The sequence below is a fragment of the Trichosurus vulpecula genome, chromosome 1, assembly GCF_011100635.1.
Source record: "Trichosurus vulpecula isolate mTriVul1 chromosome 1, mTriVul1.pri, whole genome shotgun sequence".
Classification (NCBI taxonomy): domain Eukaryota; kingdom Metazoa; phylum Chordata; class Mammalia; order Diprotodontia; family Phalangeridae; genus Trichosurus; species Trichosurus vulpecula.
In genome coordinates this window covers 380,849,331-380,876,573 of record NC_050573.1, presented here as the reverse complement: position 1 = coordinate 380,876,573, position 27,243 = coordinate 380,849,331, and the positions used below count along the sequence as shown (strand labels likewise).

The 27,243-nt window shown below is 42.1% G+C and overlaps 1 protein-coding gene across 5 annotated transcripts in view; it reads right to left on the bottom strand.

The window, feature by feature from the left end:
- Positions 1 to 27,243, bottom strand: part of CTIF (cap binding complex dependent translation initiation factor) — a 495,423-nt gene that overhangs the window by 328,333 nt on the left and 139,847 nt on the right. For all 5 annotated transcript variants that reach the window (XM_036756570.1, XM_036756603.1, XM_036756578.1 and 2 more), the window contains one exon: positions 23,635 to 23,706. In XM_036756570.1, coding sequence (XP_036612465.1) covers positions 23,635 to 23,706 — 72 coding nt within the window. The remainder of the gene's footprint in view (positions 1 to 23,634; positions 23,707 to 27,243) is intronic.

Sequence of the window (27,243 nt, the reverse complement as noted above, 5' to 3'; positions counted from 1 at the left end):
AGGACACAGCTGTTGCATGCAGGGTGTTGTTCTAGTTTCCTGTAGATGAGCCCTTAGGTTATTATGACCATTTCTTGTACTGTAACATCCAGACAACACTGCAGTTTCCTGCACTGCTATAACATCAGATATTTCTGTTATATGCAGGAGAAGTATCAGACTCATAGCCAGAATCAGATTAAAATATAACCAGGAAATGTTTAACAAAATACATAAAAAGGTAACACAACATAGATAATGTTCATTTGTGCTTTTCTAAGTCAATATGCCAGCTGTAGAGATCCATTTGTATTTAACACCACTGGTACGGCAGCATAACAATATCCAGACATTATTGTAGATATTACTACATGCGCAGCGAGGTGGCGCTGCAGTGGATAGAGCGCTGGGCCTGGAGTCAGGAAGATTCATCTTCCTGAGTTCAAATCTGGCCTCAGACACTTACTGGTTGTGTGATCCTGGGCAAGTCACTTAACCCTGTTGGCCTCAGTTTCCTCTTCTACAAAATGAGTTGGAGAAGGAAATGGCAAACCACTCCAGCATTTTTGCCAAGAAAACCTCAAATGGGGTTGTGAAGAGTCAGACATGACCAGAAAATGACTGAACAACAACAAAATTACCATACACCTGGACACGGCTGTTATATCCGGTGTAATAATACTCAGACGTTGTGGTTTCCTTTACGATAACACTTAGGCATTGCTATCTGACCTACTCACACATTATTTTAATCTCCTGTACAGTAACACCCAGAGGTTGCTGTTGTGACTAGCAGAGTAACACCTAGACTGTTGTTGTGTTGGTGTTCAGCTGTTTTTCAGTCATGTTTGACTCTTCCTGACCCTATTTGGTGTTTCCTTGGCAGAAATACTAGAGTGGTTTGCCATTTCCTTCTCCAGCGCATTTTACAGATAAGGAAACTGAGGCAAACAGGGTTAATGACTTGTCCAGGGTCACACAGCTAGTAAATGTCTGAGGTGACATTTGAATTCAGGAAGATGAGTCTTCCTGACTCCTGGCCTGGCATTTCTATGTACCATAGTGCCACCTAGCTGCCCCATAACACCTAAACACAAGGGCTTTCTCATCTGTTTCTTAGGGGTTTTTTGCTTGTTTGGGGGATGGGCAATCAGGATTAAGTGACTTGCCCAGGGTCACACAGCTAGAAAGTATCAAGTATTTGAGGCCACATTTGAACTCAGGTCCTCGTGACTCCTGACTACCCGCTGTGCCACTTAGCCGCCCCTATTATCTGTTTCTAATACTGCAACATTTGGATAAACTGCAGTCTTCTATACAGTAACCAGTGGGCGTTCTTGTTGTTTCCAGCACAGTAACACTCAGATATTACTATCACTTCCCGAATGGTAACCTCTGGATATTGTTCCTACTCTCTGTTTGGCATTTAAAGCCCTTCACAACCTAGCCTCAACCTACCTTTCCAACCTTTATTATATACTTACTACTTGTATGACCCTGGGTGGGTTACTCAACCTCATCCTAATCTATAAAATAAGAAGGCTGAACTAGATGGCCTCTAAGGTTCCTCTCAGCTTCAGATCTATGGCACTCAGTCCTATACATTATTCCTTTGGACACCCTCTCTGGTTCTACAAACTGGCTTTCTCACTATTCCTTATAGACACGTGACATTCCATATCCAAGCCTTTTCACTGTCCCCTATTCCTCCCTCATGTCCACCTCTCGGATTCCCTAGTTACCTTCTTTTAAATTTTTATGCCTTTTAGTTTATTTTCTTTGGAGGGGGGAAGGCAGGGCAATTGGGGTTAAGTGACTTGCCCAAGGTCACACAGCTAGTAAGTGTGTCAAGTGTCTGAGGCCAGATTTGGACTCAGGTCCTCCTGACTCCAGGGCCAGTGCTCTATTCACTGAGCCACCTAGCTGACCCCCTAGTTACCTTTAAAGCTCACCTCAAAAGCCACTTTGTACATAAAACCTTTCCTCATCCCCTCGCCTACCAGTATCTTAGCCCCGGAATTACCTTGTAGATTTATCTTGTATACAATTCTACGTGTACTTGTTATCTCTACCAGTAAAAGGGCAGACACCGTTTCATTGTCTTTGCACCATCCAGCTCAAACACAGTGCCTCGCCTATAGTTGGTGCTTAATAAATGCTTGCTGATGGGGTGATTCAAGGAGTTTCACTGAGTCATGATGCTCTCCATGGATGATTCCAACGCCCAGTTCAGCAGTTACAGCTGGAGCCGAGAAGCCCACCCTTGTAGTCTCTGCCTTTCAAACTGGGCTTCTGACAAGTAGCACAAAGCTAAATTTACCTTTCTGCCCCCATCAACAGACCAACAAAGACCGGCAGAAAAAATAAATCTGAGGATAATTCTGTTCATGACTCTTCCTTGTTCAGAAACAAAAGTTGTTGCTGAGTTGTTTCAGTCATGTCTGACTCTCCGTGACCCTATCTGGGGTTTTCTTGGCAAAGATAGATAACTGGAGTGGTTTGCCATTTTCTTCCTCAGCTTATTTTACACATGAGGAAACTGAGGCAAAGTTAAGTGACTTGCCCAGGTTCACAGAGCTAACAACTGCCTGAGGCTAGATTTGAATTCAAGTCCTCCTGACTCCAGGGCCAGCACTCTGTCTACTGTACCAACATCTAGTCTATTCAGAAACAAAAACAGGGCCACTGACCACCTAAGTTTTGTCTTTATTTTTTAATCAATCAACCAACAAGCATTTATTAATCATCTTATGTTTTTCAAGCCTGGAGTCAAGAACACTCAGCCTCAGACACTTACTAAACTGTGTGACCCTGAGCAAGTCACTTAACCTTGCTGGCCTCAGTTTCCTCATCTGTAAAATGAGCTGGAGAAGGAAATGGCAAACCAGTCCAGTATCTTTGCCAACAAAACCTCAAATGGGGTCACAAAGAGTCAAATACGACTGAATAACAAATGTTTTCAGACCCAAACTGCATGAACATGGATTCATTCCTGTGTTTGGATGGTTACTTTGATTGAGAAAAAGACAGGTAATGGTTATATCAGTGGCTAGGGAATTTTTTTTTTAAATGAGGCACTTTGTGCTAATTAGTGAATAACGGAGAACCAATCACTTAACCTCTCTGTGTCTATCTATAAACAGGTTGTTTTTGTTCCTACTTCTCAAAAGGGTTGATGTGACAACCGGTAAAAGTGCTAAGAACTCCTTGGAAGAAAGGTGTCATAAAAAGGTCAAACCTCCTTTCTGATAATACCATTATAATAAACACCTTTGTGCTACAAAACATTGCCAAGTCCTAGTCGATGACCTCCTTACTTAAGCCATATTCGACCCAACGATGTTCTAATACAAGAAACAAATCTTTAGATGAAGTCTAAAAAAAGAAGAATTTAGAGAGTCCTTCAGGGTCTTCATTCTTCAGGGTCTCCACGGCATCAAAGGTTATTATGGCTAGAAGGGACAGGACAGATCATCTAATTTTTTTCATGTTATAGATTAGGAAACAGAGTACTAGATTAGCAGAAATTATTTACTTTGGGTCACAACTAGTGAATAGATAAATCAGGATTCAAATCCAAGGCCTCTGACTCTTTCCACTACACCACAGCCAAAGATGGAAAAGCCTCCTCCCACCCCAGAAACATTTAACCTTTCTGCCTGCTCCCTGCCAAGGCTAATGCCCCAAGGGCCATCTACACCCTCCAGGACTCAGCCCATAATAGTCCATTACTGCTGAAATTGGAACTGGAAAACTTACAACCCAGAAGCTTCAAATATCCTCTGGTCTACCTCAGCAAACGGAGATGGCTTTGTACCAGCCTCTATATGCTCTCTGCTCCCAGCTCCCTTGCTATGGAAACCACTCAAGTTCAACTTCAAGGAGAAAATATTAGAAATGCTCTTTCTTCTCCCCTTCCACCCATCAAAAAGCCTGCATAGATTCCAAGGCCCAGGTTCTATCAGTTCCTCCTCCATGAAATGATGCTGGATGACTCTGCTTCCCTAAACTCCTAAAGAAGTGGAATAGCAATAGGGGAGAGAGCAGGGGTGGAGAGGATGTCACTAAGTACATAAGGATCCCTGCAGGCTACACACTGCCTCAGAAAACCCCATTTTAACATTATGTTCTATTGTCTTTTTTTTTTTTCGTTTTGTTAAATATTTCCTAATTAGATTTTAATGCAGTTGGGGGTGAGGTGGGAATGTTGACACTCTTGCAGTGTCTGACCTACAGCATTTACAGTCTTACTGTAAGAGTTCAATCTTGTTTTCTCTTGTTCTCTGTTTCACGTTACTTTTTTCTCCTCGGCTTCTCTAAAGTCATCTTCTCCTTCTCCTACACTCCCCCCCAGCAGAGTTACCATCATTTGACATAGAACTGGTGTTTAATAATCATAATAACACTTAACATTTATATAGCGCCTATTATGTGCAAGGCACTGTGCTAAGTGTTTTATATGGATGTAATGATGTAGAAAGTGAGTTGGATTTGGCAGAGGGACGGGGATCCGGGTTCTGCTACTTATCACCTGCATGATCGAGGCAATTTATCTATCTGGGACTTGGTTTCCTCACTTGTAAATAGAGGAGGTTGAATGAGATGACAGCTGCAATCTCTTCTAGGTCTAACTCTATGATCCTGTCATCCTATCATCACAAGGTAGTGTGATGTCAGTCAGTCAATGAACATTTATTTATGAAGTACCTACTATGTGCCAAGTACTATGCTAAGCACTGGAGATACAAAGAAAGGTAAAATGCAGTCCCTGTCTTCGAGGAGCTAACAATCTAATGGAAGAGACAACATGCAAATAACTATGTACAAACAAACTGTATGCAAGATAAAGTGGAATTAATCAACAGAGGGATGGGGAAAGGTTTCCTGGAGAAGGTGGGATTTTAGCTGAAACCTGAAGGAAGCAGAGATAAGAAGGGAAATCAGTCCACTCATGGGGAACAACTAGTGAAAAAATTTGGGAGTGAGGAGGTGTATGACCTTGGACAAGTCACTTCCCTAATCTGAGACTCAGTTTCCTAGAGAGAGACAAACAATAGCACTTCTGCAAGTTCTAGCTTTCTAGAGTCAAAGAGAAGCACTGTAGCAGACAAAAATGTGCTGCGAGTGCCCCACGAACAGGACCTAGAAGCAGTGATGTTCTCTCCATCTCTACCAGAAGTGACAACAAGAAAACGCCAATCTTGGCTCTCCAGGCCTGTGCCTTTCGGAGAGAACTTCTTGGGGTAATGTGTTCTTCTGACTCCTTCGGGCCCCCAGTCGTTTCCTATTTTCTTTCTCTAATTAAGACAGATTAGGGAGAGGTGGGAAGCAACAGCTGCAGCCAGAGCCAGAGTACTTCCCAAGCAATCCCTGACCCTGCACACCACTTTCTCTTCGCTAATTAGGTTTGTTTGCTTGGTTTTCAGTGTGGCCTGTATTTGTATTCATTCAGGACTGTGACAGGAGAGGCTGAGGCTGGCAGCCTGCCCTGCTTGCTGCTGCTGATAAAAGGTGGTCAAACAGTTACTCGGCCTGCCTGTTTTCCCAGCTCCCACTCAGGCCCTGGGCAAAGACACACTTGTGGTCTAACCAGCTCTTAAACATGGCGGGAGGTAAGAGGCAGGGGGTGGAGGGCACAAAGTGTTGTCACAAAGGCTGTCAGGAAGACCTGGGTTTGAATGCTGCCTCAGACACTTCCTAGCTGTGTATCCCAGGTCCGGGCACAGCACACCTCCGGGCCTCACTTTCCTCACATGTAAAATCAGGGAGTTGGACACAATGACCTCTAAAATCCCTTCTAGCTCTAAATATCTGATCCCAAGTAAAGCTCTTAGGTTGTGGATTGCCTGGTACCCGAACTTGGTTGTCGTTCAGTCGTTTCAGTTGTGTCTGACTCTGCGTGACCCCATTTGGGGTTTTCTTGGCAAAGATACTGGAGTGGTTTGGTATTTCCTTCTCCAGCACATTTTACAGATAAGGAAACTGAGGCCAATAGGGTTAAATGACTCGCCCAGGGTCATACAGCTAGGAAGTATCTGAGGACAGATCTGAACTTACCAACATGGAGTCTTCCTGACTCCAGGTCTGATGCTCTATCTACTTCACCACCTAGTTGCCCTGAGCTTGGGCCATCTCTCAAATCCCTACTCATCTATGAAGGCCCAGATCAAACTGTCCTGTGAAACCTTCCCAGCCACCCCAGCCCACAGAGCTCTCCCTTCCCTCAAGCCCTCACCACAGTCCATCCCATTCATTCTGTATTTAGCGTTCAATGCCTCCTATGGGTGCTTATTCTTTCACACATGTATATGTGGTTCATTTTGCCTCCCAACTAGCTCAGAGGGGCAGAGGCTACGGTCACAAGTGCCCATCAAACCTAAGATGACGTCCAGTGCACAAGAGGAGTTTTATGGATTTTATTCAATGGTGACTAGTTCCTTAGCTTCTCTTGTGACAGCTACAAAACTCTCCACGTGTGATCTCGGGAGCACCTGCTTTCCTTTATCCTTCCTAGTATCTCAAGTGATTCTTGTTTGCCACAGGGAAACCGTGCTGAACCTGGAGTCATGGGATGTGAGTGCAAATCCTGACTCTGCTACAAACTACCTGGGTAAGCATATTTCTTCTATAAATTACAATTTAGAGACGGAAGGGAATTTGGAGGTCACTGAGTCCAACCATCACAGCCATTAAGTAGTTTGTCCAGAGGCCACGAAGTTACTAAGTGTACGAAGCAGGATTTGAAATCGGGGTTTCCTGACTCACAGACCAGAACTTTCTCCACTACTCCATGCTGCTTCTAATATCCCTTCTAGAACTTTCCTTTGTGGCTTATCAGACTCTGCCCTCCACTACATTTCTATGGGCTGATGCCATGCACCCACTAGTAAGTAGGCTGCAAGACCCTTGAGGGTAACATCTGGGTAATGTTTTTCATCTCTGCATTTCCAGCCTCTAGGATAACGCTTTGAACCACTCAATAAATGTGGAATTCAACAGAAAAGGAGATCTGTTATAAAAGCAAATAAACCCCAAAGCTTCCTAATTATTTTTAGAGGCATTTTTGGATTATCTGTAATAACAGCAGGCACTTAGATTGTACTTTGAATTTTGCAAAGGACTTCACATATATTATCTCAGTTGATATTCACAATAACCCTGTGAGGTAGGGGCTATTATTACCCCCATTATATGGGTGAGGAAACTGAGGCTTGGAGAGGTTAAGGGACTTTCCCAAGATGACACACTTAAGTATCTGAGGCAGGATTCAAACTCAGGTCTTTCTGTCTCCAAGTCAGCACACTAACTAGCTGCCTCAATTAGGAAGGACGGAAGGAAACAAACATATTAAACACCTATTAAGTGCCAGGCACTCTGCTGAGCACTTTACAAATATTATTTCATTTGAACCTCACAACAATCCTAGGAGGTAAGTACTATTATTAGCTCCTTTCTACATTTGAGAAAACTAAGGCAGACAGGGGTTAGGTGACTTGCCCAGGGCCCCATGGCTAGTAGGTGTCAGAAAATGGACTTAAACTAAGGTCTTCCAGACTCCAGGCTCCAGCCCTCTAGCCACTTGAACCACCCAGCTGCCTTACATCTGCTCCAGCATATACACAGTTATTCAAGAATAGTCTGGAATCTATACTCATCACCCTTTCTCTCTGCTTTTCACCCCTATCCCCCATCCCCCAAGCCTTATCCCATCCCACATGGTGGTTGCCTGCAATATGACAGGAGACTATTGGTAAAGAATGCAAAAGCTTAGCAGCTCTGGCCAAAACTCATCCCCCAGGGCACTCTCTGCAAACTCGGCTGCAGTATAATTGGCAGGGAGCAAGGACTTGTCTTGCCAGGGGTGGCTGGCTGCCCTGATATCAGTTTGGCCTTGTTTTCTCCTAAATGGGAAATATCTCCCTAATAGGCTTTCTTACCTTCTACTTTCTATCTCTGCTTTAATCCATCCTTCATACAACTGCCAAAGGAGTATTCCTTATGCGTAAAGCTGGTCATGGAACACCTCTGCTTAAAATTCTCCACGGGCTCCCTACTAACTACAGAGTAAACTAATTAATCAATCATCGACCAATAGGCCTTTATTAAGCACTATGTGCCGGCACTGTGATGAGTATAGTTAGGAATTTATCCAGCCATTCTGGAAAGCAGTTTCGAGCTATGCCCCAAAAGTCACTATACTGGGCACACACACTCTTTGGCCTAACAATATCACTACTAATCCTATACCCAAAACAGACTAAAGAAAGAGGAAAGGGATCCACATGTAAAAAAATATTGAAAGCAGCCCTTTTTATAGTAGCAAAACCCTCAAACAAACAAACAATAGAAGCTAAAAGAGTCCACATCTACGAGGGAATGGCTTAACAAATTATGGTATACTGATATAATGAAATATCTTTGCACCATAAGAAATGTGAAATGGATAGCTTCAGAGAGAACTGGGAAGACCTAGATGAACTGATTCAGAATGAAGTAAAAAAGAACCAGGACAACAGTTTATAAAATAACAACATTATAAAGAAAAAATCTTCAAAAGACTTGAGATGATCAAGCACGATTCCTAAAGACCCAAGATGAAGGGTACTACATAACCTCCTGAGAGAGAGGTAAAGGGCTCAAAATGCAGTAAGAGACATAATTTTTGGATATAGCTGATGGCAGAATTTGCTTTGACTATGTATATCTCTTACTCTTAGCACAATGCCAGACACACTGTTGTTCAATCATGTCTGACTCTCCGTGACCCTGTGAACCATAGCATACCAATACTGTCCATGGAGTCTTCTTGGCAAAGATACTGGAGTGATCTGCCACATCTTTCTCCAATGGATTAAGACCAACAGAGGTTAAGTGACTTGCTCACGGTCACACAGCTAGTGCGTGTCTGAGGCTGGATTTGAACTTAGGTATTCCTGACTCTAAGCCCCAGGGCTCTCTTCATTGAGCCACCTAGTTGCCCCAATTAAAGTACTTAAATGTTCACTGACTGATCTGTTGTGAAGGTTTTCTTTTTTTTTCTTCTTCTCTTTTTTTGTTCAGTTGGGGGTAGGGTGGGAAGGAGAGAAAATAAAATTTAATTTAAAACAAATCTGAATAGATTGAATTATTAGTGATTCGGAGCACATTTCTTCACATGGCTATCGACAGCTTGGATTTCTTTCTTTGAAAACTGCCTGTTCATATCCTTTGCCCACTTTTCATTTGGGAAACAAGACTTATTCTTATAAATTTGAATCATTTCCTTCTATCATTTGAGTTAACCCACTAGAACGTGAACTCCTTGAGTAGAGGGTCCATGTTTTTGCCCTTCTTTGCATTCCAACCCTCTCAGCACAGCACCCAGAATTAATTCCTTGCTGACTGACTCAGCTTGAATCTCCCAGCATCCATCTCCGGCTCACCTGACCAAGCACTTCCTCGGTCCCACTCCGAATAGGTTGCTTTAACACCGGTGCGATAATAGTAGCTAACATTTTCATGGAGCTTTACAAATGTATTGTCTCATTTTCCCCTGACAACAAGCTTTGGAGGTAGGAGCCTGTATGTGCTCCAGGATAAAAAACCAAACTCCATAGTTTGGCATTTAAAGCCCTCCACAGCCAGGTTCCAGCCTGTCTTTCCAGACTTATTTCAAACTGCTCTGCTTCAGGCACTATATGTTCCAGACTAATTGGCCTATTAGCTATTCCCTGAACTTGGCATTCCATCCTCCATCCCCATGCATGCACACAGGCTATTTTCTCATGCCTAGAATATAAACTCTCCTCCCCTCCCCCTGCCAGAATCCTTAGTTTCCTCCACCACCACCATGACCATCATCATCATCATCGCTACCGTTTATATACAGCCCTTATACTGTGCCAGTATTAATAATTATGAAGCACAGTTCCTGGCACAGTGTAAGGGCTGTACAGAAAGGCAGCGATGATGATGATTGGTGGTGGTGGTGGCGGTGGTAGAGGAAACTAAGGATTCTGGCAGGGGGAGGGGAGGAGAGACTATATAGTAGGCTAAAGTCCAGTCTCAGACACTCACTACGTGGGGGACCTTAATTTCTGCCTCAGTTTCCTCAATTGCAAAATGGGTATACAAACAGCATCCACTCCCAAGGTAGCTGTGAGGATCAAATGAAATAAGATTTGTAAAGCACAAGCACAGTGCCTGGCACACAGTAGGTGCTTGCTGCCTCCCTTCTTGAGAGCAAAGACTCGTTTGTCTTACTATCCCCAGTACCTACCATGATGCCTTGCACAATAGCAGGCGCTTGGTAACTGCTTGCTAAATTTAGCTGGTATATAATTATATATTACATAAATTGTATAATAATATATAATATATACGATATAATAAATTATGTAATAATGTATATTATGTAATAATATATGTATCACATATGTATTATATATATTATATAATTAAGTAAAAAACTGCGTAGTGTAAGGGCTAGAGGAGTTTAGAGGAAGGATATAATTGGTATGGATTTTAGTGGTTAAAAGGCCTAGGGGGCCCTAAAAATGAGTTGTTGGTGCATTGTTTTTTTTTTAAGCCTTGTATAGGGATTTTAATTCAATAAATATTTATTAGATAATACTTTTTTTAAAAAAATAATTTTTTATTGATGTCACTTGTATTTTTATATCAAAACAGTTTTTTCCAGTATCTCTCCCTCTCCCCTTCCCCCACCCTGAAAGCCATTCCATGTAATAAACTGTATTTTTTTAAAATTTAAAAAAAGGAGAAAAAATCAATATAACCAATCAATTAATTGAAAAAGCTCTGAAAACATGTGCAATGTGCATCACCTGCGGACTTCCCACCTCCAAAAAGGAGTGGGTTGGACTGTCCTCCCATACCTACTGAAGAATGTTTCCTGGTTTGTTGTTTGCTTTTCTGTTTTTGCTTTTCAGAGCCAGAGGACTTTAGGTTCAAATTCCATCTCTGACACAAATCCTGACTTCGACCCTGAGCAAGTCACTTAAGCTTTTAGGGAACCAGGCAATATCTAAGTTGACAAGTTGGACATCAAGGGCAAGCACTGTGACCTGCATTAGTAGAGGGAGTTTTCCATTGAAAAAGTTATTTTCACTTTAAAAAGTGAAATAACAAGAAGGTCCAAAAAAGGAGAAGGGGGAGAGGTTAGTGAAGAAGAGAAATGATAGCTTCCTCAGGGCTGGCAGCAGTGTAGCCAAGCGCAGGAGGAAGGCAGATAGCATGGCCAGTTCATCCCGTCCTTCCTGAGGACTCCCCTTCTGGGAGGGAGAGGTAAGCAGAAACTGCCTGAAAGCAGAATGATGGATGGCCCAGAATACTGTGCAGACAATGCATTAGGATGCATTCCCTATTAGAAGCTGGAAGCTTCTCAGCCCCAAGGAGCATCTGTCATGCTAGGCTGAAGGGAGCTGGGAAGGATGGATGGGCCAAAATCCAATTACTACAGTGAGCACCGAGCAAATGGACAGCCTGTTTGATGAGAACCCACCTTGACAAGCAGCTAATTTGTTCTTCCCTGAAACCCTAAGCCCCCTCCGGCCCCTGTCGAGAAGAGAGAGAGAGAAGAGAGAGGGACGGGAAGGCTGGGAGGAGAAATGGACAGTGGCAGCAGCTGTCAGGGTGGAGACAAACACTGGCTTTCAGTCTTCAAGCTGATGCCTTAAAGGAAGCTGCCTAAGTTCAGAGATTCTCTACCAGAGTGGAGATAGGACAACTTCTCAAGAGAAAAAACAGAAGTTCCCAGGGTCTAGCTGGATCTAGCTGGCCCATTCCCTACTTTTAAGTAGGACTACAGAAGAACAGACTGAAACAGTTTTGGAGAGTATGGACCTATGGTGTAAATGAAGCAGGCAATTCTGAATCTCCATCATTACACACCTGAAACTTCTCTGAAACAAGGAATCTGATAGCACTACTAGGGAACACTAAGATAAGTGACTTGTCTAGGTTCACAGAGGAACATTAACTCAGGACTTGGACTAGGTTTCCTGATCCCAAGGTCCATGGCTCTCAGTTCACTATAACACCCAACTCAGAGTCCCAAGACCCGGATTAAAATCCCAGCTCTGCCATGATCTTGGGCATGTTCCCTCATCTGCAAAATGGAGATACCATACAGCATTTGTACACCCTTCTGAACAAGAAAAGGCTCTCTGAGTTGGTGCTTTAAATGTTTCTATGAGTTAGTATCATTGGTCCTGTTTTACAGATAAGCAAATAGAATCTCGAAGAGGTTGAGTCCGAGGTCACTCAGACAGTAAGTGTCAGAGGCAGGGACTGATGCCAGGGTTTCAGACACCATATTCAGTGTGTTTGCTCCACTATGGAACACCGAGTAGAAAAGTGTTGTATCCTAAAGAATCCTGGGATGCCAGGGCTAACCAAAACAATAAGGCTGGCCACAGGAGGGCTGCAGCCTCTGGAGAATGAGGTCATCGTATAAGGGCGGGATTAGCTGGTCTTGCTAATAGTTTCAAGTTTAATCCTGGCAGCCACCTAGCAATATGCTGGGAAGAGGAAAGCACAGATGACCTGATCTGAAAGCCAATTACTCTGGTAAAAGGGTTCAAATAATGAAAAGGGATCTGAGTCAGTGAAGCCAAGAAAGAGGAAGGACCAAATCCTAGGTGGTTAGCGTGTCAGAAGTTACGTACTGGGGCTGCTGGGTGGTGCAGTGAGTAGAACACCGGCCTGGAGTCAGGAGGACCTGAGTTCAAATGTGGCCTCAGACACTTGACACACACTTACTAGCTGTGTGACCTTGGGCAAGTCACTTAACCCCAACTGCCCTGCCTTCCCCCCTCAAAAAAAAAAGAGGCTACATACTGCTTGGGGGAAGTCATATTACCTCTTTGAGCCTCAGTTTCCTCATTTGTAAAATGAGGTTGTTGGACTGGATGATCTCTTAAGGATACTTCTGGCTCAAAATGCTATGAGCCTACTCAAGCACACCACGAGCAGCAGAGAAGGATCAAGGACACAAAAGAGGGTCTAGTCCACGGGCAACGCTTCTTTAAAAAGAGAGGTCGAATCCCTGAGTAGCTCTTACGGCTCAATCCACCAGTTCTGGTCCTTAAAGACCAGGTAGGTAGGTGACATAGTAGACAGAGCCCTGGGCCTGGAGTTAGGAAGCCCTGAGTTCAATTCTCACTTCAGAACCTTATCAGCCTGTGTGATCCTAGGCAAGTCACTTCACTTCTGTTTACCTCCATCTTCTTCACTATAACATGGGGATAAGAACAGCATTTACCTCGTAGGGTTATGAGGATCAAATGAGATAACTGTAAAATGCTTAGGACAGTGCCTAGTACAGTAAGTACTTAATAAATGCTTGTTCACTTTCCTTTCCCTTTCCCTTAAAGAGATTCGCTGGTAGTGTAGCTCTTTAGATGTCATTTATATAGGACACTTAAGATTCAGAAAATATTACACACACACACACACACACACACACACACACACACACATATATATATATACATACATACACATATATACACACACATATGTATAAATAAGTAATCTCTTATTTGGGCTTCACAAAAGCCCTATGAGATAGGTATTATAGATTTTATAGATGAGGAAACTTGGGTTGAAAGAGGCTAAGTCAATCAAACAATCTATTCTCAGTGTTCTTACATCTCACTCCCACCCCCCACTTACTCAACATGTACTACTCTTTGATCCAGTGACACTAACCTCCTGCCTGTTCCACAAACAAAACACTCCATATTTTGGCTCTGGGAATTTTCTTTAGCTGTCTCCTATACCTGGAATGCTCTCCTTCTTCCACTCTGATTGCTCCCTGGCTTCTTGTAAATCTAAGCTAAAATCCCACCTTTTACAGGAAGCCTTTTCCAACCTCTTACCTCTAGTGCCTTCCCTCTGTTAATTATTTCCTATTTAAGCTGTATATAGTTTTTCTTTGTAAATACTTCTTTGCATGTTATCTCTTCCACTGGGTTGTGAGCTCCTTGAGGCCAGGGACAGTCTTTTAAGTAGGATTCCTAGTACCTAGCACAGTGCCTGGCATACAGCACATACTTAATAAATATTTATTGATTGACATTATCATCCTCATTTTACAGATGAGAAAACAACAGATTGAGAGAGGCTAAGTGACTTTCCCATAGTCATACAACTAGTTAAGTGTCAGAGATAGGATTTCAACCCAGATCTTTCCTGACTGTAAGGCCACTTACCCTTCAACCAGTAAGAAAGCAGAATCAAAACCAGAATCAATAAGTCTGAAGGACAGGTGCAGGGGTTCAATACCAGGGAAGATAAGAAAGGTTCAAACTCAGGAAAAAAGCCCTGTGAATTTGCTGCCCTCAACATTCTGGAGGTATCTGTACTCTCCACTGTATATAATCTGACTTGACCTTCAATTCCTGAATTTGTCCAGTCAGATGCTATTGAGGTGACCCTCCCTGTTCTCCATGATAACAGCTGTCTCTAAATGACAGCAGACAACCCCCATTTTACTAGATAAGAGGTTCAGACAGGTTAGTGACTTAGGCTGCTATAACTAGTGGGAGACCCAGAACTTCAACAAAACAAAACTCAACACACACTTACTTTTCTTTTAGAGGCAATCAGGGTTAAGTGACTTGCCCAGGGTCACACAGCTAGTCAGTGTCTGGGGCTAGCTTCGAACTCAAGAAGATGAGTCTTCCTGACTCCAGGCCCAACACTCTATCTACTACACCACCTGGCTGTCCATGTCCATGTATATGTATATATGTGCACACAAACATATTGAATGGGGGTGGGGAGTGAGGTGTAATAGGTAAGCACTGATGATTTCTGAACAGTCATGTAATATTGCCAATCAACCTAAAACACAATTCTGTATTTAAAGAATATTAATTTGGCATATGTGTGCAGGGTAGATAGGGAAGGAAAATTAGGAAATCTATAATAATAGTCCAGATAAGAAGTGTGGAGAACCTAAACTAGGAAAGTGGTCTTTTGAGTAAAGAGTACAGAGTAGGGAGCTATGAACTTATCTGGAGATAAAACTGACAAGATTTGGCCACTGATTGGATATGGTGAGTAAGGGAGTGTAGGAGATAAAGATGAGTTCCAGAATGCAAACCTGGGTGCCTGGTAGAAGGGTGATGTCCCAAGTGTTTTAGAAAAAAAGAGAATGGGTTAAAAAAATAACGAATTCCATTTTAGACATACTGAATGTGAGATTCCTCTGGAGCAACCATGTGGAGGTGGCTAGAAGGCAGTTGGTGATACATGAATGAAGTTTAGCAGCAACTAGGGATGAATACATAGATCTGTGAGTCACTTGAGTAGAAATGATAAACTAATCCATCAGAGTTGAGGTGGTTAACAAGAGATAAAGTGAAGAGAGAAATGTGGACCCGGGATAGTCTTGGAGGTAAACTCAGTGGATGGGAGATAGATGACATCCCTTATCGGACAGTAAGAAGGGGAGGTCAGATAGGAAGGAGCAGAACCAAGACCATCACAGAGAAAAGAAAGGGGTGTAGGGATCCTGAAGAAGGGAGAAAAAAGGGTTCTAAACAGGCCCTCTAGGGATTGTCACTAAGTCAATTAGAGAAGAATAAGAGGCTGCCATACAACTAGGACTCAGTTGAGACTGCATAGCATAAACTTGTAATGGATCTCACGGGCTGGATCAGGTGACTTTTTCAGGTTGTGTTTAGAAGGGTAAACTGTTTTTAAAAAGTGATCATGACCCAGGGTTATAATTTGGCCAAGGATGAGGGATAGGACAAGAAGGCAAAGGATTAAAGGGTAGAGTACTGAGTATAGCTGAACTGGTCAACCATAAAGTCAAAACTTTGAAGGGGAGAAAGTAAGACCAAAGCAGGGGTGGCAGACTGGGAAAATATGAAAGATATGGAGGAATTAGATTGTGGTGAGAATGAAAAATGGATTTAGGAGGGATGAGAATGGGGTGGAAATGGGGAGATTGGAAGTTTGATCAGAGAGGGGAATATCTAAGTTTGGGATCATGGCATTAGAACAGTTATGTGTGATGGTGAAGATGTATCCATCTCTGTGGGTGTCTGAGGTGCAATCAAGATAGAGTTCATGTGAAGAGGTTGAGGGTGAGGGCCAGTTGTCTGAATAAGTGTGTGTGTGTGTGTGTGTGTGTGTGTGTGTGTATGTATGTATATTGAAGGGTGTCCCCCAAGGCTCAGTCCTGGGCTCTCTTCTTCTATATAATTTCACTCAGTGATCTCATCAGCTCCCATGGTTTTAACTTTCATCTCTATTCAGATGAATTTGTTCAGCTCTAACTTCTCTGCCAACCTCCAGGCAAGCATCTCCTGTTGCTTTTTAGACATTTCAAACTGGATGTCTCAGAGACTTCTTTAATTCAACATGTCCGAAACTCAGTTAATTACTTTTCTCCCCACCCCCAGGCCCAACCCACTTTCAAACTTCTGCATTACCATCAAGGGCACCAACATCCACCTGGTCACCCAAGCTTGAAACATAGGTGTCATTCTCAACTTCTCTTTCATTCTCACTCTTCCAGTATCCAATCAGTTGCCAAGTCCTGCCTCATCTACTTTCATGTCATCTCTAGAATACTCCTCCTTTTCTCCTTTGACTCAGCCACCACGCTGATGCAGGTCCTCATCACCTGACACCTGGGCTACCACAATAGCTTGCTGGTTGGCCTCTTTGACCCAAGTCTCTCCCCACTCCAGTCCATCCATCACTCAGCTATCAAAGAGATCCTCCTAAAGTACTAGTTTGACTATGTTACTCCCCTTATTCAATATACTCCAGTGGCTCCCTACTGCCCCCAGGATTACATGTAGGTAGTCCAAGAACTAGACAAAATAACAAAATTCATTTGGAGGAACAAAATATCTAGAATGTCAAGAAAAACAATGAAAAGCAAATAGAAATGAAAGGAAGTCTCAAATTTTATTATAAAGCAGTCATCATCTAAACTATTTTGTTAAAAACTAAAAACCTAAGTTAACTGTGGAAAGCTTTCTATTTGACTATAACTGCTGAGAAAGTTGGAAAACAGTTTGGTGAAAATTAGGTTTAGATTAACATGTGACATCATATATACTATGATAAGCTCAAAATGGACATATGACCTGAAAATAAAGGGTCACACCATTAAAAAGAATTAGAAAAGCTCCAGATCAGGGATCTTTCACAGCTATGGTTGGGGGAACAATTTTTAACCAGAAAAGGGACAAAAAATAAGATAGATTATTTTGATTACATGAAACTGAAAAGCTTTTGCATGAATAAAATCAGTCTGCTGTCTCTGAACTACATACTCCACGAATTTGATTGCCAGGGAAAGCAGACTCCCCAGGATAACAGGAAGACAAAACGGTGGATCAACAAGTCCAGGTGAATGGATGAATGAATACGTGAGTGCTAATGGGATGCTGAGAAGAAAGGCTGTCTTCCCTAGCTAGAGAAGCAAAAATCGGAGAATTGAAAAACGAACAAAAAACATCACATTGCAAGGGCTGAGACTTTGTGGTTCAGACTTTAAGTGCTCTGCGAGTTCAGAAAAGGGCCCTAAAACATAGTATCAAGGAACTAGGGAAAGCTTGGTGAAAATACCCATCTTCAGATGATCCTAGGAGAGTATGGAAGAGATTGTAACAAGCAAAGACCTAAAGACTTGTCCTGGAGGGTTGGTTGAACTCAAAAACTCTTGATTTTGGAGTGAGTAAATCTATTCAGTTTGGAGCATTGTTTTGGGCTGAACTTGACTGGCCTGTGGGTCACCATGAACTTGCCTAAAGAATAAGCTTAGCAGAGGATTTTGGGAAGATGGCAGAGTGGGTCAGAAAATTCCATGCTCTCATGTTTTCCCCCACAAAAGAGATAAACTAGGGTAAACAAAGTGTGGAGAAAAATAAATAAGAACAGGGGCACAACAGCGATCTTCCGGGGACAATTTGAGAAGATCAGAAGAAAAATCCTAGGATGAGGTTTGGTCCCTGTGAAGAGTAAACCCCTCCAGGCTTGCATCTGCTTTAACTACAAGCGGCAAGCCCTGGGGCTAGTTGCTTTGGGAGGTTAACTTGGCCCCAGACACAGGAACTTTTACTCCCTGGGATAGTAAGGAGACTTGGGCGTCTGAGCCAGGGAAGATTGAGGGAACCTCTGCTGACAAGGAACCACAGACCCAGAGCGGGGAGAGAAGGAAAGAGCACACACACAGGGAGTGCAGAAGCAGTGCAGCAAAAAGCCCCTGGCTGTGGGCACTTACAGGAGGTTGGGGGTTTGGCTTTTATTCCAGACTAGAGGGGAGAACTGAAGACCTGGCGCAACCCATATCCCAGGGCTAGAGGTGATTACAAAAATTAAGCTATTACCACAAAAAATGCATAGGCAAAGGAGAAAGAATACAACCACAGAACGCTATTATAGGAACTGAGAAGAATGGGGTTCATCTTCAGAGGAGGATACTGAAGCAAAGAAACCCCCTTCTACACCCAAAGAGTAACATCAAATGGTTACCTGCCCCAAAAGAATTCATAGAAGATCTTAAAAAAACTTTAAAAATCAAATGACAAGATGGAGGAAAAACCAAAAAAAGAAAAAGAATAATCCAAAAAGAAAGTCAAGTCAACCAATTAGAAAAGGAGATCCAGAATCTTAAGGAAGAAAATGACACCTTGAAAATTAGAATTGGACAAGGTGAAGCCAGTGAAATCACAAGAGATCAAGAAATAATTAAACACAACATGAATAATGAAAACATAGAAGAGAAAGTAAAACATTGTACAAGAAAAACGACAGATCTGGAGAATAGATCAAGAAGAGAAAACAAAGATAATCGGACTGACAGGATCGACAAAAGAATCTTGATACAATAACACAAGAAATAATTAAAGAAAATTGTCCTGAAGCATTAGAACAAGGGGGGAAAGCAGAAATAGAAAAAAATCCATCAATCACCACTTAAAAAGAGATCATATGAGGAAAAATCACAGGAATGTTACAGTCAAATTCCCAAACCCCCAGTTCAAGGATAAAATATTAAAAGCAACAAGAATAAAACAATTTAAATATGATGGCGTCCCAATTAGAATCAACAAAACCTAGTAGCAGACATACTAAAGGACCACAAGTCTTGGAACGCTATATATCAAAGAGCAAAAGAACTGGAGCTCCAGTTGAAAATATCATTCCCAGCAAAGTTAAGCATAAGCCTGAATGAAGAAAAAAATGGACATCTGATCAACTTTTAGACTTTCAAGAATTTAAAAAAAAAAAACCTGAACTTAAGAGAAGATTTGACATACAAGAGCCAAGAGAAACATAAGGTACATAATGAAGACTGATTTTAAAGGATTCAGTAAGGACAAACCATTTACTTTTATATATGTAAAATGCACAATGTACATGTAAGATTTTTATTAATAATGGGGTAACTCATAAGAAAGACTGGGGTAAACCTGAGTATGATACAAATTTAAAAGTAAAACCATTTAGGAACAGCTAAAAGAGTAATTACTTTATACAAATGAGGTGAAAGTGGAAGAATCCATCCAGAAGAGTTAGATGGGGGAGGAGGGCTGGTAGTTCTGGTAACCTATTTTCAATGGGAATGTGTTCTGGTGTTTGAGTCTAAAATAAAATTAAAAAAAAAAAAAAAGAAGTTTGTATGCTCTCCACCTCCAGAGAGAACTGATAACTCCAAGTACAGACTGAGGTGGACTTTTTGCACTCAAGTGCCTGGGATTTTAAAAAAAACTTCAAGAAACTCGCTGTCTAATGGGTGAAAAAACATACAAACAACTACGTACAAACAAGGTACACAGGAGAAACAGAAGAAAATCTCACTAAGATTAAGGATACCTGGGAATGGCTTCCTCTAGAAAGTAGTAAGACTAGCTGAGACCCGAAGGAAGCCAGGGAAGCAAAGAAAGGGAGATGAGGAGGGTGAGAAAAAAATGCCTGGAGTGGGGAGATGGAATTTGAAAATCTTCCTGATAGAGGGTATATCCAAAGACCAATCTATGGCTTCAGTCAAAGGAAATGAAGATTCTGATTCCTTTTCCCATTTCATCTGAATTCAGCCCTTTAATTAAAGCCCTCCTTTCTCAGCAGCTATTCTGTGCACCCTGTACTTTCAGAGAAATCGGTGCCAAGCTCCCAGCCAATTCTCAGAAACCCCGAAATCATTAGTCACAAAAACAGAGTATGCCCTGTGATGAGGAAGTGAATTTAAGGTAATAACTCATTGTAAATGGGTTACTCTAAGCAACTGTGACTATTTTAAAAAATGTGTTGTAGAGGGCAGGCTTATTCCATCTCTATGAAATGTGTTTGTTTTCCATTCCCCACGTTTCTTCACAAGTTTATGATTTTCCTGTAATCGTGCCGATTGTGCTTTTTTTGCTCCTCCTTTTTAAACGCTGCATACACAATGCCACAGGAATCTTAAGGCTCCAATGAATCAGCAGTTTCCTAGAGGGAGGCAGACTAGACCAGCTTCTTAAGGATTCTTGTCACCTTCTCACTCTATGCCTCCAGGCCAAGACAAAGTAGCAAGTAATAATTTCCATGTGCCAAAGAGGGAACCCCACAAAGTCTTTCCTACTTATTTCTTGCTTTGAGGTACTTCTATCCTATAACCCTTCTGTTCCCAAATAACTACAAAGCCTGCTGAGTCATTCCTGAATTTTCACCATCCAACCCCCACTCTTGTCCCCGTCCTACCTCTCTAAGACCCAGAAAAAGGTTCATTGCTGGCCTTCCATCCATAATGACTGACCTTTGGAACCCAAGCAGGCAGACTGGATTAAAATGGCAACCAGAGTAATACAGCAGGAGAGTGTATTTGTAATGGCAAAAAGTATTGTGTCTGAAATCAGAAGCTCTGGGTTCAAACTCTGGCACAGCCACATACTATGTATGTGACCTGAAGCAAGTCACCTAAGCCCTTTGGAAAAGAGCTTTGACCCTCAGATCAAAGGACCTGGGTTCAAATCCTATCTTTCCTAATACCTGTGTGACCTCAGACAAGTTTTACGCCCTTCCTGGGCCCCAGTTTCCTCATCTATGAAATAATGAGTTTGAACTAGATAGCTTCGAAGGTCCCTTCTATCTCTAAGTAGGTGGTTCCTGTGACTAGATGAATTCTGTGGCTTATAAGGTTCCTTCCAAATCTTTTAATACTGAAAGGGGGTAGGGCAAGGTCCAAGGGTTAATCAATACAAGGAAAGTAAGAAAGCAGCAATTAGCCAGTAAATGTTTAACAACTGGCTCTCCAGAAAAAAAAAGTATGCACAATAACACATTTATAAATTTAATCTGCATTAATATTTTCTCCATCACTTTCTTAAGCCTAGACAATCCACAAAACAACAAATCCAGCTCTGATTTGTAACATTTACCTAATTCTGAGGTTCTAAATGATCCCCTCAAAGATTTAACAATGGAGTTTCCAAAATTAGTATCCAACTCATACCCCTGAGAAACGCCATCAACTTGAAAAACCACCAAACTGGGCAAATAGTCCTGAATACCAGGAAAGGCTATGAGATCTCTCTGATGACTTAAGTAATCTCTCTCTATCTGTCTGTCTGTCTGTCTGTTTCTCTCTCTCTCTCTCTCTCTCTCTCTCACACACACACACACACACACACACACAGACACTCAAACCCACTTTCCTAATGCAGCACCATGACTGTTAGCAACCTAAGGGTATCAGAGAAGCAGGCAGGGCCCCAAGGGCTTAAGTGACTCTGCCCAGGGTCACAGGCTCCTGTATATCAGAGACAGGCCTGGAACCCCTATTTTCCTGACTCCAAGGCTGGCTTTCTGTCTACTATGCCAAGCTGCCTCTTGATGAGGACTATAGTATTTTAAATGTCTATTATCAAGCACTCATTGGGTCTAGCTGCCATGCTCCCAAATCAAAGAGCTCTCTGGCTCCCTTGCTTAAAATCTCCAGGCTGATTCTTGCTCTGCCAATTTTAAGCGCATTCTCTTGTTTCAGGAGTCAAGGGACTTTTAATAGAATGAATCAAACAATTCAATAAGCATTTATTAAGTACCTACTGTGTGCCCATCACTATGCTAGGTGCTGGAAATACAAAGACAAAAGTTAAATAAATTCTTTCCCTCAAGGAAATTATATTCTATCTGGTGAGGAGGAATGTGTGTGGTTAAAGAGTGCTTTCTGATATGTGTATGTATACGAACACAAATATACAACACATACATGTAAATAGACAATATATATTTATACGTGTGTGTGTGTGTGTGTGTGTGTGTGTGTGTGTGTGTGTGTGTGTGTGTGGCAGCTATGCAGTGGATAGAAGGCTGGGCCTGGGGTCAGCAAGACTCATCTTGGTGAATTCAAATCTGTCCTCAGACACTTAATTAGCTGTGGGACCCCGGTCAAGGCACTTAACCCTGTTGGCCCCAGTTTCCTCATCTGTAAAAAGAGTTAGAGAAGGAAAGGGCAAACCATTTCATTACCTTTGCCAAGAAAACCCTAATGGGTTCACAAGGAGTCAGACGTGACCGAAAAAAGACTTAAGTGCATATATATGTACACACACACACACACACACACACACACACACACACAGAACATACACAAAATAAGCCACTATAGTCCATTTACCAATTGCATACTGAGAACTTCTGGCACATCCAGGCCAATGTAAGCCCTTGGCAGGACAGAGCGGTACTATATATAATAGCTAACAGTGATAATAATAATAACTAGCATTTATACGGTGCTTTAAGGTTTGCACAGTGTTTCATGAACATTATCCCATTCATCCTCACAACCCTGGGAGGTAGGTATTGTCGTTATTATCCTTATCTTACACATATGGAAGACAGAGGCTAAGTTCAAGATTACGTAGTTAGTATCTGAGGCCACATTGGAATTTAGGTCCTGCTGACTCTGGGCTTAGCAGTCTAATCACTATACACAACCCAGCCACCTCAATGTCTGCATCATACAACATCTGACTGCAGGGAAGCTACGATCACAGATCTGGAGTTGGAAGGATCTTCAGAAGTCACCTAGTTCAAGCCCCTACTCAACGCTTAAACCTCTTTTTTTTTTTAAAGGTACATCTACTGTTTTTTTTCTCCCTTTTTCATTATTTAATATTTTATCGCCACCCACCACGCCAATTACATGTAAAAACAATTTTAACATTCGTTTTTTTAAAATTTTGAGTTCCAAATTCTCTCCCTCCCTCGTTGAGAAAGGAAGCAATTTGATTTCAGTTATACGTGTGTGGTCAATATGCATAATACTCTTACAGTTACTTAAAAAGTTTATTAACAGTATGAGACAATGAGTGATAAGTAACAGTACTGGACGCGGAACTCAAAAGGTCTGGCTTCATTTCCAGTCCTGGCCCTTCTACAAACAAACTCTGTGACGTGGGCAAATTGCAACCCTTTTGGAGAACCATCATTGCCTCGTCTGTAAGATGATCTCAAAGGCCCCTTCTGACTCCCATTCTGTGAATGTTGAGAAGGAAGGGATGTGGGGTAGTCAACAAAGGCTCCGCTAGCCTGGTGAGACGTCCCCCAAGAGGACCAACCTCAGCAGCTGGTCAACTCAAGAGTGTGCAAAACCTACCAGACACAGAGCAGACGCTCACCTGAGCAAAAGTGATTTCTCCTTACCTGTTGAGAGGGGCCTCTCCCTTGGGAGGATGAACAACTGCCATCCAACTGGTCATTGCAGTCCACAGGCCACTGTGAGGGGGAGAAAACAGGATCAAAGTCACATGACAGTGGGCCTCATCCGGCCCTGCCCACTCATAACTTTCAGATTCTCTACATCCACAAGGTCAGGTTGTGCCTTTACATCTTCATTTGGACATTATAACTAGAAACCCTTCCTCGCTAGGTGTTTTTTTCAAGGAAAAACAACTTGATTTTCTAAGGATGCATTATCTATCTCCAGCAATTGTTTAATTCCAGATTTCCTCATCCCAGCCTCCTTAATGGGCCACCTCCAAGCAATATATATTCAAGAAATGAATAAACCACATTTATGTCTCAGGCCCTAATTTTACTGTTGTAGGCAAGTCCCAGCGTGGAAACTCCATTGATGACTTGTCTATATAGTCATTTGCAAGTTGCCTGAGGCAAATTAGATTTGGCCAGGGTCACACCAAACTGGCTCCCTCCTAAGAAACCCATTCAGGATTTAGGCTCCCATGGAGGAAATCTCCCCCAATAAGAAGCGAGAGACTGAAGAGAGCATCCTTCGAAAAATCTAGGAGCAGCAGAAGAAAAACTTGCTTTGTGTCTCAATAGGTATCTATTCCATTCTGTCCAACATCGATGCTAAGAGAGGTTCTAGGACAGTCAGCATAACTTAGAACATCAGAAAACACTCACTAGGTAGGGAAATGGGTTTCTGAATTAACCATATCTTTACCAGTCTGAAAGACTTTGACTATTCATATCTAAAAGGGATGTGGGGAGTAGAGGTATCCTCTAGGATTATGCTGAAGAGTGACCGTCTGTCACACAGATCTCTGATGCCCCATCGTTGTATAGTGACCCTGGATTCTCAAAGGCCATGTTGGAAAAACACAGGCCCAGGGAGATCCTAGCAAGTCGGAAAGGCTTCAGGTACACGTGAGCCAAGACCGGCCCAGCTTAGTTCAAAGAGGCTCATCATCAAAAGGCTGGCCTAAAGGTGAAGTTTTTTTTTTTCTTCTGGCTACAGCCATCTATGAAACAATCTACTAAGGTGTAATTAATAAAGGGAGGACCCTTAGAGATGGAAATGTGCCTTTTCTGAGGCATTGAAATAAATGATCACTCCTGCTAATGCTGCTGAACACAAACTCACTTCGAGCCTGCATACAGGTATGTACAATTCAGTAGAGACCCCCAAACCCTGTCAACCAGCTTACAGATGCATGATGTTGTTGGTCATGAGGGTGATGTACAAACAAAAACTTTTTAGGATAATTTAGGAGTAATCTCAGAGGGAAGACACTATTAAGGATGCCTGGGAAAGGCTTCTTGCAGAAGGTGGGATTTGGGCTGACACTTGAAGGGAGCCAGGGGAGCCAGGAGATGGAAACAGAGGAGAGAATCAAAAGCATGAGGCAGTGAAAGTGCTCCGAGTGAGGGGATGAAGCTTTGCCTTTGAGGAACAAGAAGAAGGTCAGTACATATACATGCAGGGAAGTAAGGTATAAGGAGGAAGAGAAGGCTGTAAGGGGCCAGGTTGTGAAAGGCTTTAAGAACCAGACAATTTTATAGTTGATCCTGCAGGCAATAGGGAACCACTGGAGTTTATTAAATATAACTCTGACATGGACAGGCATTCGCTTTAGGAAGATCAATTTCACAGATCAGTGGAGACTAGAATGGAACAGAGGAAGATTTGAAGCATGGAGACCAACCAGAAACTACTGCAATAGTCCAGGCATGAGCTGCGAGGGCCTGAATCAGGGCGGCAGCAGTGTCAGAGAAGAGAAAGAGGTGCATGTGAGAGCAATGGGCTGCCTCCGTCGATGCTGGGTTTCATCTTCTCACTGAAGATCTTCGACCGGGACCCACCTCTTGACAGACAGGTGATGGAGACAAGATGCAGGATGAGAGAAATTTTTGGACAGGTACGATGTGGGAATTTGACTATGCACATATGTCACAAAGGCTTTGGTTTTTTCTTTTTTTCTAGCGGGGTGAGTGGTGGTGGGAGTGCAAAGGGGAGACAGGAATATAGTAGGAATAAAAAGAAAAGAGAGTCACTGACGTACCCTTTCTTTTAAAATGTCAAGATAAGAACAAAAGAAAATCCAAACAAGCAGATTAGCTCTGAAAATGACAGATTGATCTGATTATATGTGTTAAAAGAAAGTAATAATAGCAGGTTCTTTGGGGTTTGTGAAAACCTTTACAAAATATTAACTCACTGTATCCTCACAACAACCCTGGGAGGTAGGAGCTATTATTATCCCCACTTTATAGTTAAGGAAGTTGAGGCTGGTAAGGAATCTTAAAAGGTCCCCTGAATGTCTTTTTGAGGTGCCATATTTTCCAGAAACATTGGACCTGGAGTATGCAGGAGGCTCTGAATCAAGAAGAAAGTAAGCCCCACAACCTCCACCCCGGATATAATTTGACAAAACAAAGATTAAGTAACTTGCCCAGGCTCACACAACTAGCAAGTGTCTGGGGTCAAACTTGAAATCAGGTCTTCCTGACTTCAGGTCCAACATTTTATCCACTGTGCCACCTAGCAGCCTAACAAAAAATAAAAATAAAAAGCTAGGTGTACACAAAAAAGACCTGTAATTTTGTGAAATAACCTTTTTTTTCCTGTTATGCTATGTATAAGCAAATTCCCATTCCAATGAATGTTTGTTAAGCTCAGAATAAAAATAAGAATGTAATTAAAAAAATCTTCAGGCAGAGGCACGATGATTACTTTTCTGGTATAATGGAGAGGGAATTCTTTTTTTGTTGAGGAAGGGACTATCTGTTGGACTAGACCTCTGAGAGCCCTTCCAACCCTCAAATTTGGTGAAATTATAGAACTTCCCTAAAGAAAAAAGGTTTGATGTTCTTTCTAAAAAGACCATGCTGGAAAAAATCACCAAGCTTTGTGTTGGAGAGACAGGGAGTAGGAAAATTCCCCTCACTCATCTCTGGAGCTGGACTGGATTAAACTCACACAATAAGCAGAAAAACACATCCCCACATCAAAAAATCTACTCTGTGTATGTTCTCTATTCACCTCAGGGACCTATTTCTATCCTCAAATGACTATTCAAAATCACTTCTCCTTTCTGTATCCTCTCCTCTTCTGGTGTCTCAAATTTCACTTCACATTCGGAATTATATCTTTGGCTACTGAAAAACCAGTAGATGTGATTGCTAAGGTACTAGTAGTCAGTGGTCCTTGAAAGCTTGTGGAGAGTGGGAGAAGTCATGAAGGAATGGGGACAGTCAAAATGCTTTCTTTATTTTCAAAATAAGGGAAGAAAACAGAGATGGAAAACTCTAGACAAGTAAGCATAACTTGACTTTCTGGCAATATTCTAGAATGGATTATATTTAAAAGATCATTCCAGAACGATTAGAAAAGGAAGTAATGATTTCCAAGAGGCTTCAGGGCTTCAGTAAGAACAGGACATACCAAACTAACCCTATTTCCTTTTCTGACAGGGTTTCTAAACTGGCAGATCAAAGAAATGCTTTTTTGTTGCAGATGGCAGAAATAGGACAAGAACAGACAGAAAATGCAAAAAGGCTCGATGTGAG